The sequence below is a fragment of the Theileria equi genome (genome assembly GCF_000342415.1).
Source record: "Theileria equi strain WA chromosome 4 map unlocalized gcontig_1105316255041, whole genome shotgun sequence".
Classification (NCBI taxonomy): Eukaryota; Apicomplexa; class Aconoidasida; order Piroplasmida; family Theileriidae; genus Theileria; species Theileria equi.
This window is the reverse complement of record NW_004668225.1, coordinates 766,581-781,101: the sequence shown is the minus strand read 5'-3', so window position 1 is coordinate 781,101 and position 14,521 is coordinate 766,581. Positions and strand designations below refer to the sequence as shown.

Genomic DNA, 14,521 nt, shown 5'->3' with positions numbered 1-14,521 from the left:
TCTAGGAGCATCCCTTACTCCCTATCCAAAACAAAATCATTTTCGAGGGTACTCATCCATCCGAGAGCGGTATTCTCAAAATACCTAAAGGAAAACTTTTTGTCTCCGTCTGTAGATAGGATGAGTAGGCAGGAAGTTTCTGCGGAAGAAATCTCAGAGTAAAGACATCTCTCATCTGTGCCTTCCGCCGCCTTCCAGATTTTAGATCTGCCATGGACGACCTCAGTGGCGTAGGAACCGGCTCTTGGGAAATAGGCACGAAGTAAGAATGCCTGCAACTCTCCTCCAAATACTTGGAAGTTTTCGTCCTCGGTTGTAGCAGAAACATCAAGAATAAACTCTCTCTTCTTCTCTACGGGAGCCCTGTACTTGTTCATTGCACCGAGTCCCTGGCACTCTGTCCATTCGTCGCCGTTCTTCTTATATAGCGTATACTTTGCCGAACCACCTGGAACCATGACCATATCAGGCTTTCTCTCTTCATTTGTGTGAATGGCAATCCATGCAAAGTTTCCCCCAAGAGTGGCTTCAGCAACTGTATCCTCTCCATCCACGAGCTTTGTAATGTGTAAGTTCTCCACCCATGGCATTAGCACTGTGACTGGAATATCGTCAAAGTGGAATTTGAATGAGTGACATGGGAACAAGGCCGAGGCTGAAATGTCAATGGTGTGTGGACCCGAGTGACTGGAAGGAATTGGCTTTTCCTCCATCAAGCTATGGAACTTGCTATTAAAGACTTGCTCAGACAATTTCTTGAACTTTTCTCCCACCTTTTCAAATGGCACAGTAACGGTTATGCCATTGTCGTAAACACCAACAACCAAGAGGAAGGTGCCGTCCCTTTCAAAAGACTCCAAAGCTGTGCACCTCTTATCATCCGGACCGACATGCCATAGGTGTTGACTGCCATAAACTACTGAGGATATGCCAAGGTGCTCACCGAGGGAATACTTTGTCTGCTTTACTCCCTTGCTGTCCACAGTCACACTGGAAATTGTAGGATGAGCGAGATCTACGACATCGTCCCTCGGTTCATATTTTCCATTCTGACCATCCTGTTCACCATTATGGGCAGTTTCTACATCATTTTCAGACTGGAATGCCTGAGACTCTCTTAGATGTCTACCATTTTTTGGCCCATCCTCAGCCTGAGCATTCTCTGCATGCTGGTTAGCTTTGTTACTCATCTCATCATACTTTGCCTGAAACTCATCTTCATGGACATCCTTCCATGCTCCACCAACCTTTTCAAAGTAAAAGAAGGTGAATGAAGTTCCATTTCGAACGTGAAGGGTCAACAGGGCGTCTTGTTCCTTTGAGCCAACAAGTGCGAGTGTGCAGGATTCCTCGGATCCTTCGGCTGCCTTCCAGATCTCCTGACCGTCCTCTACCACTGAGGATACTACATGGTCATCCTTCACATTGTATCCCTTTTGGGAGACTCCCGTAGGGTCATCGGTACAAGATACCTCCACAAAGTTCTCGTCCGGCTTTGCGAGATCGAGAACGTGAGAATTCAGTTGGGTTGACCCATTATAAGAGTCCAAAAGTCTGAGGTTCTTCCCGCAGAAGGCCCCCTTGAAGATCAAGAGTGTGTAAAACGCCGCCAAGATTCTCATTCTTTGATGATGTCACGGTAACAAGAATTAAATGTGTACGGTTAAAGGGGATTTAGGGAAGCGTGTAGTCTGTACGGTTAAAGAAACAACAAATTCTGCGATAATGTAAAGTGTGTAGAATCTCTCGTTACACACTTGAATGCATGGGGCAAAAAGGAAGAAGAGATTCTACGAAAATGCATTCCGTTCACGCCTCAAATGAATGCGCATTTGGTCCAAATTTTGGCATTGAGATTTTAAAAATATGACCCTGAACTTGAGCCATCAGCCGCGGGGTTTTAGGGCGAGTTGACCCTGCCATGCTATGGCGGTATACACACTTTCTTCCTCCTTCCTTAGACCCATCTATCTCCATTATGTTCCACCTTCGCATATGTTGATCGTTTCGTCTAGGGAATGGCTGGATGTGGAGAGCTGAGATGGCATTGGTGAACCCTGAGAAGCCACTGTCTCGATGGACCCGTTTATGCTCCACTTGTGCCATTGCCATTCTGTGAATCATCACAGTGTCTGGTTATGGTACAATTTTGATATTTCAAGACATATGGGACTTCCTCTCGCCCTCCTGGTTATTCCCTAGACGAGGTAATAAGAATATACAAGGGCGGAGCATAATGGACTCGCGCATTTTATCTCCACTCTAAAGTTCTCCATTCCAACATTTTGTCAATGTTCTGGTCATGAATGGACAAAGATGCATTCTAAACTCACCTTTCACAGATAATCTCACAACAACTACATGCACATTTACACCGATACCAAGTACGATAATGATAAATTAAAACTGAAGAGGCGTTAAAATACTGCATTATAGTGGCTTTAAATTGAAAAATATTCGCCACAACTATATATCGTGAACTATCTTCATGACTGTAGGATTTTTCACCTTTGGAGGTTGGCTACTATGATCCGTTTCATCGGCATAGACAATAAAGAGAAACTCCTTTTTGCCGATAACTTCGGATCTTAAATCTGTGGTAAATGCTGTTTTTAAAATGTGATATGACATTTTTGTAGAGTTCCAGGTCCAGAACCAGAACGCCCTCAAGTTACCATAGTGTTTGGTTGGCCAACCGTCTCTGTTATCTTCATGCTCAGAATAAATGCGCATATACCCATCTCCCATAAATGCAAATATTACCTGTGCGAACGAGTGTGTAAACGAGTTGAATGTATTCATTGCACTGTTACTTTTTTTTGGCTCTCCTTGCATGTCAGCTCCGTTGGTACCAATACTCCTCGTAAACTGTACGCAACCGTCATATGTGACAGTTAAAAAACCTAGAAGCTTCGCATTACTCCGGACATTTTGGGAAAGCCCCCAGTCGGGATAATGAAGAGCCCAAATGAAGATTGTTGCACAGATAATCTCAACAAGAAAGAATAGCCAAGACCAGTGCCATCCAGAAGTTTGACTCCATGAAGTATTGGGACCTATTTCTTTCTCCTTCAATACAAGAATAAAGAGCGGCGGTATGGCACTGGTGAATAAAACAGTTAAATCTATCCAGTACCCTAGATTAGGACCAATCAACTTGTAAGGGGCTATACCCGGATAAAAGGCATTTTGAAGACCATATCCCAGAGTGATTAAAAGAATCGGAGACCAGGCCTTTGCAAAGGCTGTCATGAATGGGTCAGGATCTCCACCATCTCCACCTGTAGCATCCTTCTTATTCCAATAAGCGATGGTGAACAGCAGTGCGTTCGTCCCGGTTATGAGTATTGCGATAATCATCTGAACTACCACCAACCAGTAGTTGGTATTAGGGATACCAAAGTACTCGCCAATGGTTAAAAACAAAATGTGATAGAGAGAAATAATAACTCCAGTAAGCGGGAAGGCTGCAAGAAGACAGACCACATCGGCCGCAACAATATCAACAGAAGTGGTATAGCATAAGCCAAAAATGAGTGACGCCAGAGAAATTGTCCAGTAATACGCCGTAATGTACCCGAGCTCACCGCCGATACAATAGACAAACAGCGATAAGACGAAGCAAAAATTATACAACCAGAATAGGACTGATGTCAACTCGTTCTTTCCTGGCCAACCCATCTGAATATACGCTGTTGTAGAACCTATTCCGATCAATGAGACAACCCTGTATGCTATAATCATCCGGTTAATGTACAGACTCAGGTTGCTTGACGGTATCTTGAACCTTCCAAGAGTGAATTTACCGGCAGAAATGGCCAAATACGGCAACTGGTAGAGAGTAACACCAGTCAAAAAGGCTACCGCCTTCTTCAGACCAGCATTCTTATCCTTATCTTCTTTCTTCTCGTCCATCTTAGCTTCCTCACTCATCATTACCATTTATAACCCCTTTGATAGCATCTTCCGGTCCATATCTCAGGCTAACTCCGAAAAAAATAACCTTGTCTTTGTCATCCTTCCAAGTGAATAGGAAAAGACAAGACGAAGACATCGCTATTCTCTTTGAAATTTTTCAAACATATAACCCATCCTATAGGCTCTAGTTACAGATATACTACATTTAAAACTAAAGAAAGGAATGAGAAAAACTCGGAGGATTCCCAGGGAACATCTGCCAGACCCCATAGCTCATTGCTGAGATATCGCCTTAGAGCGCAGTACTGAGATTTTTCACTAATGCCTATAATAATCTCCGTATTTTATTCTACCGGTATGTCCTCCTCATGCTTATTAGTCTCTAGGTTTTCTCAGTCTATTCTTTGATACAAATTTAATTCTTTTACTCCTAAACGTTTTTTCTAGTATTCTTCCTTTGATCTCATCGCTTCCTTAAACCTTTATTCATATATTTAGACCACTTTAGCGGCCTGACTATCACCAATTTGGAGTTTTATGGCCATTACAGTCATCCATTCTGGAGGCTTACCTGCCTCTCTAGTCTCATTATGCAGTGGTTGCCATTATGGCATATACATTCGCAAGGCTCTCTATGGAGAATGAGTGAATCTGAGATACCCTGCATAATTACAACGATGGGAGTGAGTATAAAAATGAAATGAGTTAGAAGTGTTTTAGCGTTGTAAAACTGCAGAGTCGTGAAAAGACTACATTTGTGATGGGAGCTTAGTGAAAAATGTGTGCTCCCTTTAAGCTGTGATTATCTTTAGAGGGTTCCTTCTTTTTAATAAATGGGAGGTCAAAGAAGGGATCACCCTCAGGAGGAGCGTCATCGTAGACTATGAACAAATGCTCCTTTTTAGTTTGAATAGCTCCCCTTACATCTCTGGTAAAGGCAGTTCCTACGTTGCTAAATGATACCTTTGCTGTACTCCAAGTCCAGTACCAGAACGCTCTTCTTGTGGTATAGTGAGCAGTAGGCCATAAATCTGAACTCTCTTCTGCTTTGCGATATGTTCTAATGTATCCATCTCCTAGAAAGGCAAAGAGCACCTGAGAGAAGGAGTATATAAAGGTGTTGAGTGTGTTCATCTTAGGGGCATCTTTACCTCCCTGCTTGTCAACTCCGTTACTTCCTATGCATCTAGTCATCTGCACGGAGAAATCGTAGAGTACTGTGAAGAATCCGAGACCCCAAATACTATCCTTTATGGCTCTTGGCATGGCACTATTTGGGTAATGTAGAGTGGAAAAGAAGAGCATTCCACAAAATATCTCGATTCCGAAGAATGCCCAGGCATAATGCCATAAATGAGCATTGCCCTCGGTCCACTTAACATTGGGACCCTGTCCTTTGGATATAAGGTACAAGAATAACAATGGCGGTACAGCACTCGTGATTAAAACTGCCACATCAATCTTGTAACCTCTGTCTATACCAATAATTTTGTATGGAGCTACTGATGGATAGAACATGTTTTGGATGCCATACCCGAATGCAACCAATAATAGTGGAGATATTGCATTGCCTAATGCCTCTAAGAAGCCTCCATTAGTACTACTACCTCCAGAATCACTACCACTACTAGAGCTAGAAACAGTAGTAGTAGTACTAGTACTAGTTTTACCCATGAATGTCCAGACAAGAACTGATACAGCCGCTATCAGTGATATCGCACAAATCCACTGCCAGAATACCAGCCAGTAGTATATGTTTGAGAAGTTAAAATACTGAGAAATGACAATGAACGATATGTGATAGGAGGATGCCAGAATTCCTGACACTGGAAGGGCAACCAGGAGGTAAGTTACATCATCTCCTAAAGCCTTGACGATTCCGACAAAGGCTGCACCAACGATAGCTGAAGCCAAGATGACCATCCAGTAGTAGAGAGTGAGATGTCCCTGAATTCCTCCTGAACAGTATGTGAGTAACAAGGCTATATAGCAGCCTATAACACCCCAAAACAGTCCAACTGTTATCTTGTCAATATTCGTACTGCCAGTCTGATCGTAAGCTGTCAACACTGCAACTCCTAGTAGTGAGAAGATTCTGTACGGTATAATCATCCTGTTGATGTACAAGCCAACATATTGCTGAGGAATCTGAAATCTTCCTACCGTAAAGTTACCAGCCGATATAGCGGCATGCGGGAGCTGGTACAGGGCCAGTCCAGACAGGAATGCCACAGCCTTCTTTAGGCTGCCATTTCCTGTGTCTCCCTCTTTCTGACTCATTTCAGCTTCCTCCTCTCCCTCCGGAGTATCACCCATATGGCTTTCTTCCTGGACTACTCCAGATCCATATGTCCACTCATTTAGACTCTTGAAACAAGTGCGATAGCGTTACGATGCGGTCATTTGAGATCTCTTGATTTCAGAGTCATTCTCAACTGATATGTCTCAATGGGAGAGTTGTGTCTATCCTCGCAACTAGAGTACTAAGAAATCCGCCATCCTTTGGCTACAGTATTATTCCGGTGTAAATCAAAATTGTACTCTATTAGACAAGATGAATGAGGGACTACCGAGGAAGAATGGAGTCCTGAAGAAGAGATTCCAGACCCCATAGGTGTAGCTTCGATATCGTTGACAAATGGAGGTTATTCCACACTTTATGGTCTATCATCATGGTTTCCCTGCGTTCTATCCGTAAACCTCTCTTATTCCTCCACAGGTGTGCTCATTTAGCCTCTCTATCTCCTCTAGAATGGGCATGTCTAACTCCTTACATCTAATCTGGAGTGTCCATTTGACTACGATTTTCCATACAACATCTACATTAATGTTCTGTTTTGGCCTAGACTAGTCTATGGACTCTTGCCATCATTCTTCTCGGGGTCTAGGCAACTCCTGCCAGTCCTTCCATTTCGGCAGTAATCTTCCAGAACCTGAGCATGTTTATCTCCTTCTTGGCGCTTTGCTTGAATGTTACTGGATGCTAGGGTGCTATGTGTAGTGACAAAGTTTGCCCACCGGTTGGATTCCTCTTCGAAACGAACATGAGAAGAATAGTCATGGTCACTCTGCAGAGGTATCCAACGGGATGAATGGTCGTTCAGGGGCATTCTCGGAGCTGAATGAGGGCATAAAGGATTGCTGCTATAAGTTGAGGCCTTGTTTATACGCTCTCCTCACATGATGATGGTCCCCGGAAAGGTGCCCTCTCCTCCAGGTATATACGAGATTTTGCACCTCTATCATGTCTTTAAAGATGCTGTATTCTCTATATAGTCCATAATACAGTCCCTGAATCTTCCATCGTCTCTTATTGGCCAGTAAAGAGGAAGAAGGTGTGGTTAAATTTGTTGGTAAAATAATCCTCATTAGGTTATTCTACGTTACCCCTGAGGACAATCCCTGATGGTTTTACTAGAAACATCAAAGTTTGTAGTCATAAATGGGTCTTCTAGGGTCCTCTATCACTCTAAGCAGCCATAAAAATACCAACTGATCGAACGGCAAATCCTGTTATGGTCCAAAAGGCTAGCCTACCAGCTCTCTAGTAGAAACTTGAGCCTATAAACGAGTCACATCTCTCACAACCTACGGTAGTTTACTCACCATGCTGATTATGCCGATGGATAACGTAAAGACTTCGGCAAACCGGGGGCAGTCTGCCCAGCATAAATGACTCCTAAAGGGAGCACGAATGGAAATGCAGAAACGAATGAAATTGAGTAACATGTACTATATGCTATAGACTAGAGAACACCGACGCAGACCATGAAAATACTATTTACCCGTGGACGGTAGGTGGTAATGTAAGAGGATTTGTTACGAATTTATTAGTCTATGAGAAAGATTAGTCCGCTTCTCGTTCATTCACAGGCTTTTAAATATGCTAGAAGATACTCAGTGCGTTAAGATTGAATGAAATGCATTATTTCGGCTACATAAACCACATTCTTTGCTACACTTAATGTGTACAAATGTCGACATATAGCGCTTTATCCTGCCTACGTATAGGAAATCTCTACATTACATGGTATATTAATGAAACTATGAGGGAGTACGAAAGAATCTCACTCTTTTCGGGAGGAAGGATATGGCGGCACCTACCCAAATTTACGACATCACTTTTAGCATCTCCATTCACAGCTAGAAAATTGCCTATACATGACTCTGTAATTGTCTACTTTAATGTTCTTCCTTACTTATAAGTGGTTGTTATAGACTCTGAATACCCTTCTTGAACTGATGAACACCTCCATACATTACTCTCTACCTGTTTGTGGACAGGAATGGAAGGTCTATACATCTCAACAATCCAGCATATACACATCATTCTGGCATACTACTACTGTGTACATGTTGATAAACTGCTTTACAAATTTGTGGGTGTTGAGGCACTCCGGTAACTACAATTGAAATGCATGAGCTCATACCTTGTCAAGTTGGTAGGCTCATATCCCCGATTCATATTGAGGGAAATTGTCATTTTATCGCGTAAAATAACAAAGGACGAGTTCTAGAGGGGTTTATGACCCGCTGATTCTTCACCTGGTGCTTTGTAATGGACTTGCAGGATGAGTCGTAGAGCGCTTTTTAGGTTCATCCCTCCTCTCATTCCAGCCAGTGGTACCTTTGTCATAGTACTTTAGCTCGATGTAGCTGGAAGAATCTTTTTTGATGCTCAACGATACGGATTTAGGCCGATCATGGTCCAAAGTCAGTCCCACGAATGAACATTCCTCACCTGCACCTGCAATCCATATAGTTGCCTTCCCATCAACTACCTTATTGACTGTTTGGTCATTTTTTGGGGAAAAAATCTTTCCTCTGTTGTTCCCGGTGGTCTCGTCAATATGTACCTTTAATTTATCTGGATTCGAAATATCCAAAGTTGTTAGATTGGTAGAGCTGTAAATTCTCTTTCCGCAACACCCACCAGCTTTACACGACCTAAATAATATTATAAGATATAAAATGGTGAAAACTGCCATTTTGCGGATCCTGAGAGGCTCTACCATACAACACTGAACCTCAATTCCCATGGGGTCAAACGAGAAGCCATCACATGCATTTTGCGTGCAACCAAAGTGGAAGGATTTTACGACATCAAATATATGAGCGTGGGCTATAACTTGCGACAGTGCCCCTTTATTCATGCACTATTGTCAATTTCCGTCAGAGCAGACTAAGGTAGGAATGATGTTGTTGGAATAATTGTATGCATGAGGATTTATATAAACTGTGTAATTACCCGAGTAGATTAGGATATGGATGGTGTTTCCGATAGTCATAATTGTTATGATCAGATTGGAGTTTGTTCTTAAGGTCACCAAGTTTAGAATGTTTTTCACTATTCATCTCTCCCTTAGGACTATTATTAAGTTCAGAAAGCAGCTTATTTAGTCCTTCATTAGTGTCTCCAGGTGGTATCTCCTTACCATCTCCATTCTTATACCTGTACCAGCAGCCATCAGGGCCTTTGCAGTAGTAATAGTAAGAGGCTCCGGATCTCACGCAGATTAGTAAAAGAGTAGTCCTGTCCTGTTTATAATATACACGAATTGTACTGAGTCTTGTCCAATGGAGGATGTATAGACAAGGAACTGAGGAGAATGCAAAGATTATCTCTAGAAAATGACCTTACCAGGATGTGTTAAATACCTGGCTAGGCTAGTATTTATTGTAGTAGTTATACTATACACAATAAACAAGCATGTAGTGATATAGTGAATAAAAAATCTAGAGCATTTAAAGTGAATAAAAAGGTGATTATTACTGGGGATAATTATCCCACTTTACTATTGAGAATAGTCGATAGTTTCTATACACATTTGGCAAATTTACCTATATTATAACAACATCAGTCATACTACATTTCTTAAAAAGTTTTGATACAAATGAGCTGCAGAAATTCCCGAATTTTGGGTCCCTATGAATATCAGGCCATCCAGTTGTTCTACAGGTGTATAGTCTAGCGACTTGTTGAACATGCCAACTATTGACCTTATGACGCTTTTACTTGGATATTTAAAAAATGCGAGAGTCTCAAAACCTCCAAGTAGAGCGATTATGGAACCACTAACTCCCCCAACTACAATTTTTATAACTCTAGTACCCGGACATCTTTGCAAGTTTTTATATCCATAGTCTGTCAATACATTCACAAAATCATTCCATTGTTGGCAACCAAGGTTATGAAAGCTGCTTGGTGTTATACCATCCAGTTCAACTTTTTCCCACTGTTCATTTCCATTACCACTACTACTACTCCCAGTAGGCTTCTGGTACCATTTGGCTTGCCCATTTCCTTTAACATAAATAAGAGCTGGATTATTTCCACAATATAATACATAGACACTAACATGACTAGATATGGGAAATTGTAGACCATTCAAAGTTATACTTTTCACTTGACCACTTCCACCTTCATTGTACTTTATAGCGGAGACACTGTATCCAGAGCTAATCGAGTGTTTTTTGACTGTAAGATTGTTTGAAGGAACATGTTGGTGGTTATGATTAACTGGTACTTCCTTCACAGAGACCTTTTTCTCATCTTTATGATGCTCACAACAAGGCTTTCCTCCAGTATATGCATCTTTGGTAAGATTTAATGTAATTTCACTGTCGCGTAAACATCTAATATCATCAAGAGTAGTTGTAAGTGCCTCTTGTGGCTGGTGTCCAGTATCATAAAAGGCCTCCGACTTTTCTTCATCAACACTTTCCCAGTTATTACCATCTTTGCTCGCGCTGTAAAACCATTTAGACTCTTCCGTTCCACCATTCTTTACGAACTGGAGCATAAGTGGCACCTGGCTCCTAGAATATGAAAACATTCTAACCTTGGAGACTTTATAGTCATGTGGGAGATTGATACCAGGGATATAGTCAGTACCATATGTAGCTCTGGAGATTTTCGTATTTTCACCATTAATTTTATATTCTTCAATAGTGTATTCGTCCCCAGTAAGAAGTTGTAAATCAACAAGTGATATCTTTCTTTTAGTCTTTAGACAAGTAGAGTTAACATCGCTGGGAAGTGTACCAGCTTCAGGATCCTTTATGTTAAGTGGAACAGCATGATTTCTACCACAGTTTCTATCATCAAGCATAACCTGCAGTGTAAGATTGCTTGTGGAAGGTCCTATATACTGCCAAAATTTCGGATTTTTTCCTTTACTTTTTAGTTCACATTCGCTATATCTGTAGTAGTACCGCGTATTACTGCAATCAATATCTACTTTCAGGAGGAGTGGATTCTGAAAATAATCATCTCCTTTCCAGTAGTATACAGATACTTTTGTAACATTCTTAACTTCTTGGTTCACTTCTAGCTCCTCACCATTGCCTAGATCCTGAAGTAGAGTGAATGGTTTATCACTTTCGTGGACAAGAACAACAAAACCAACGGTATTGCTATCATTAGTAACCTTACTGGCTGTAATACCAACTATTCTAGCACTTCCACACTTGCATTGTTTACTTTCTCCACACTTGTTCTGCAGATTTAACTGGAGCCATCTCCACCACCCATCGTCCATGTTCAGATAGATGCCCTTTCAAAACTCTGAGATCCATGAGAGTCTCAATGCGACCAAAGGGAGCAGACCAGTACTTTACTCATCCATTCATTCATCATCCCTCAAGAATTCACTGTGAATATGCATAGATAGTCACGTAAAAGAATCTGTTACCAGCCGCTGCATTAGTCCATGAGAGAGTCTCTAGTGGAGTAGACGACTCAATGTTTAATATATCTCCATCGCAACTCCTCCATCTACTAAGACTTGTGAATACAGAGACTTATGTGCTGCACAATCTCATCAAACATAACGTCCACACAATTGCCGGGACCCTCATCTTGTAGAATCTTGTTTGTCAAAATAACTAGAGTCTTAGTACAAATAGGAATTATTAGCACAATATAGGAATAACGGCAACGGAACCCAGGAATGATAAGAACAGTGGGGAATATTCCCTGTTTATGTAGCCATTTATTCTTCCTGATAACTAGTCTAGTAGATTAGTTGGTGTATATGGATAGTCATCGATCATCTTATATTCTCTATGTTCCATTATAGATAGACATCGTTTATAGAGGAAGATGTTGTGAATAGACCAGAAGATATACCCTATAAGTGGACATAATTATTCCTATTGAATTCTTCCAGTCCTAATCCCTAGTAATATCCCTTTTGACATCACGACTACCTTTTCTGCCCACTGGAAGATTAACCACGTTCTAGTTTCAACAGGATTCCTTTTACATCCACAGGATTTTAAATGAATTTTAAAGAAGATAATGAATATTGGAACTTACCAAGATGCATAGTTGAGAGATAGACTAACAAATGTAGACCTAGAAAACAACAATGTTAACAACAACAAGCTTGTCTTAAAATGCAAAACTTTCTGCCACTTTGGCAGTCTTTTACATTCCCGCTCAATTACTCATGAGCCATGTTTCGGCGAGGTTAAGACTCTTTGGGAATAGAACACTCGTGTGATTATGCTTTGAATCCACCGAGAATGTCACCTGCGATTTTTTACAGGTAATTACTACTATGTTATTCCAAATTATTCAATAACTGGAGTGCTAACAGACTTGGAATTTAAATATTCTTCATTTATGCCTGTTCTGAAGTAGAGGCTTCCTCGGCTGTGCTTGTAGATACAACTGACTCTTCTGCGATTGGTTCTGGGTTTGGATGTTCTGCTTCAGTGGTCTCTCTGGGCTGATTCCTCATTTCGTCGAGCTTTGTTCTAAATTCACTCTCTGAAATTCTCATAAATCCAAGGTTTTGTTTTTCTAGGAACCTCTTTTCAGAACCATTTGGTGTAGTAAGTTCTAGACAAATGAGCACATCCCTGTCCCTTTTGTAGAGAATTACTCGCTGGCAAGCTTCACCCAAAGCTCCGTTCCAAATACATCTACAATTCTCTCGTATGGAGACAATGTTTCTCTCTCCTATAGGAGTGTATTCCTTCTCATGTATTCCATTGTATTCACCCTTTAAAAGGTTGATTTCCCTCTCATTAGGGTTTGAAAGCTCCAGTGTGACTGGGTTTTCAACAGGAGTCGGGAGTGTGGATGTGTAGTTTTCAAAAGGATCCTGTTGGAAAGTATCCGAAACTACTTCTACCTCGATATCCTCGTCATCTGAAATATCGTTCAAAAAGTTAACAATATCAGGATATTCAAACTCGATGGTTAGCTGTAGTTCACTATTATCTGGAATGTCTGCTAGTGCTTCCGCCAAAAGTGAAGCTTCAAATCCCAGTTCTAGTTCTCTAATTACCGCGTCGTATTCTTCGCTTATGGAATTTCCAATGTCATATAAGCTGTCCAGCTCTTCATTAGTTTCATTTGCAAGTGTATATTGGTCGTCATCCGAATCATCATCAAAGGTCTCACTGGCCAGGAAAAACTCGTCCTCTTCATCAGTAGATTCAGCGTCGTTACTGTGTAGCAACTCATCATTACCCCTGACTCTGAGGTAATGATCCCCGTTATTTCCGGGATGGACTTGAGAAGTAGACAAGGTAGGACCTTCATTCTCGAGAGTAGGAGCGGATGCCGAGGCTGAGACAGGACTCCCTATGGTACCACTAGAACCCCGCATATCTCCAAGTGTCCTTCCATTAGAATCATCTTGGGGAGTGGAATCCTCATCTTCATCACTATCAGATAAAAAGATGGTAAGTACAATCCTACATAACCTTATCGGTACATCAAACAGATGAGGGACCTCCCTCCTTAGTAAAGTCAACCCTCCATTTTGCCATATTTGAGGTTGTGGCGCTGGCTCTCCATTGAGGTTATTACGAGAATTCATCTGTTCCACTATGTCTCTGCTGGAGTAGCAGGGCCTAAAGAGGCACAGTATAAAAGCTGTTGCAACGAGTTTCATACTCGTTCGATGGAAGGAAAGGAATGAATCGGAAGTCAAAATAATAGACAACCATCTGGGGTGTGGAGGAAGAGAATCCATAATCATCCGGAATGAAGAGCAGAAAATAACACATTGCACCTTTGAATTCTGACGTTTAATTCATCCATTACATATTGCTACAATCTGATGGTGTAATACACTGGGACGAGGATTTTGGAACTGTAGACGGACCACTTGAGCTCCTAAATTCATTATCTCAAAGACTTTAAATCGTTAAACCTTACCATAATGTGTAGGATAAGGATCTTTACCACTTAAAAATTGCTGCAATCTGTATAAATTTCGAATTGGTCGAAAAAACTTGGGGACTTGTCCCGGGAATGAAATCTCATGTACCTCAAAGTTCGACATATATACATGCCCATCTACAGTAAAGTTGAGCGATGAAAGCCACATCCACGTCCTCCCTAGTGACAGTTTTAATTGAGCATTGCAAACCAGTTAACCGTCTCACCTTCCCGAAATCATAGCAAGTACCTCTACAGTATGAGTCATCACTTTTCAATTTATGATGGTAATAAAACTTGTGCCAAAGCATGGTGAGATGCAGACTAGACTGCTCACTTTGGATGAAGAAGATTAGTAATCTCAAAGGTGAAATCATGATGTTCCACAGGAGTACCTTGTAGGAGAATCTTGATAAGTAACGT

The 14,521-nt window shown here is 41.3% G+C and overlaps 6 protein-coding genes across 6 annotated transcripts; all 6 read right to left on the bottom strand.

The window, feature by feature from the left end:
* Window positions 1-14: 14 nt before the first annotated feature.
* On the bottom strand, window positions 15-1,734 carry BEWA_048210 (hypothetical protein; the record flags this gene model as incomplete). Its single annotated transcript, XM_004831749.1, has 1 exon — window positions 15-1,734. Exon 1 carries the CDS (start codon window positions 1,620-1,622, stop codon window positions 15-17), a length of 1,608 nt encoding a protein of 535 aa, XP_004831806.1. The 5' UTR covers window positions 1,623-1,734.
* A 732-nt stretch (window positions 1,735-2,466) lies between these two features.
* BEWA_048200 (conserved hypothetical protein) lies at window positions 2,467-3,933 on the bottom strand (the record flags this gene model as incomplete). Its single annotated transcript, XM_004831748.1, has 1 exon — window positions 2,467-3,933. One exon carries the CDS (start codon window positions 3,931-3,933, stop codon window positions 2,467-2,469), a length of 1,467 nt encoding a protein of 488 aa, XP_004831805.1.
* A 753-nt stretch (window positions 3,934-4,686) lies between these two features.
* BEWA_048190 (conserved hypothetical protein) lies at window positions 4,687-6,234 on the bottom strand (the record flags this gene model as incomplete). Its single annotated transcript, XM_004831747.1, has 1 exon — window positions 4,687-6,234. One exon carries the CDS (start codon window positions 6,232-6,234, stop codon window positions 4,687-4,689), a length of 1,548 nt encoding a protein of 515 aa, XP_004831804.1.
* A 2,225-nt stretch (window positions 6,235-8,459) lies between these two features.
* On the bottom strand, window positions 8,460-8,986 carry BEWA_048180 (hypothetical protein; the record flags this gene model as incomplete). Its single annotated transcript, XM_004831746.1, has 2 exons — window positions 8,460-8,865; window positions 8,946-8,986. 2 exons carry the CDS (start codon window positions 8,984-8,986, stop codon window positions 8,460-8,462), a joined length of 447 nt encoding a protein of 148 aa, XP_004831803.1.
* Window positions 8,987-9,779: 793 nt separating this feature from the next.
* On the bottom strand, window positions 9,780-11,459 carry BEWA_048170 (hypothetical protein; the record flags this gene model as incomplete). The annotated part of the gene is made up of 1 exon (XM_004831745.1): window positions 9,780-11,459. The coding sequence occupies one exon, from the start codon at window positions 11,457-11,459 to the stop codon at window positions 9,780-9,782; it is 1,680 nt and encodes a 559-aa protein (XP_004831802.1).
* Window positions 11,460-12,545: 1,086 nt separating this feature from the next.
* BEWA_048160 (hypothetical protein) lies at window positions 12,546-13,754 on the bottom strand (the record flags this gene model as incomplete). Its single annotated transcript, XM_004831744.1, has 1 exon — window positions 12,546-13,754. One exon carries the CDS (start codon window positions 13,752-13,754, stop codon window positions 12,546-12,548), a length of 1,209 nt encoding a protein of 402 aa, XP_004831801.1.
* Window positions 13,755-14,521: the final 767 nt, after the last annotated feature.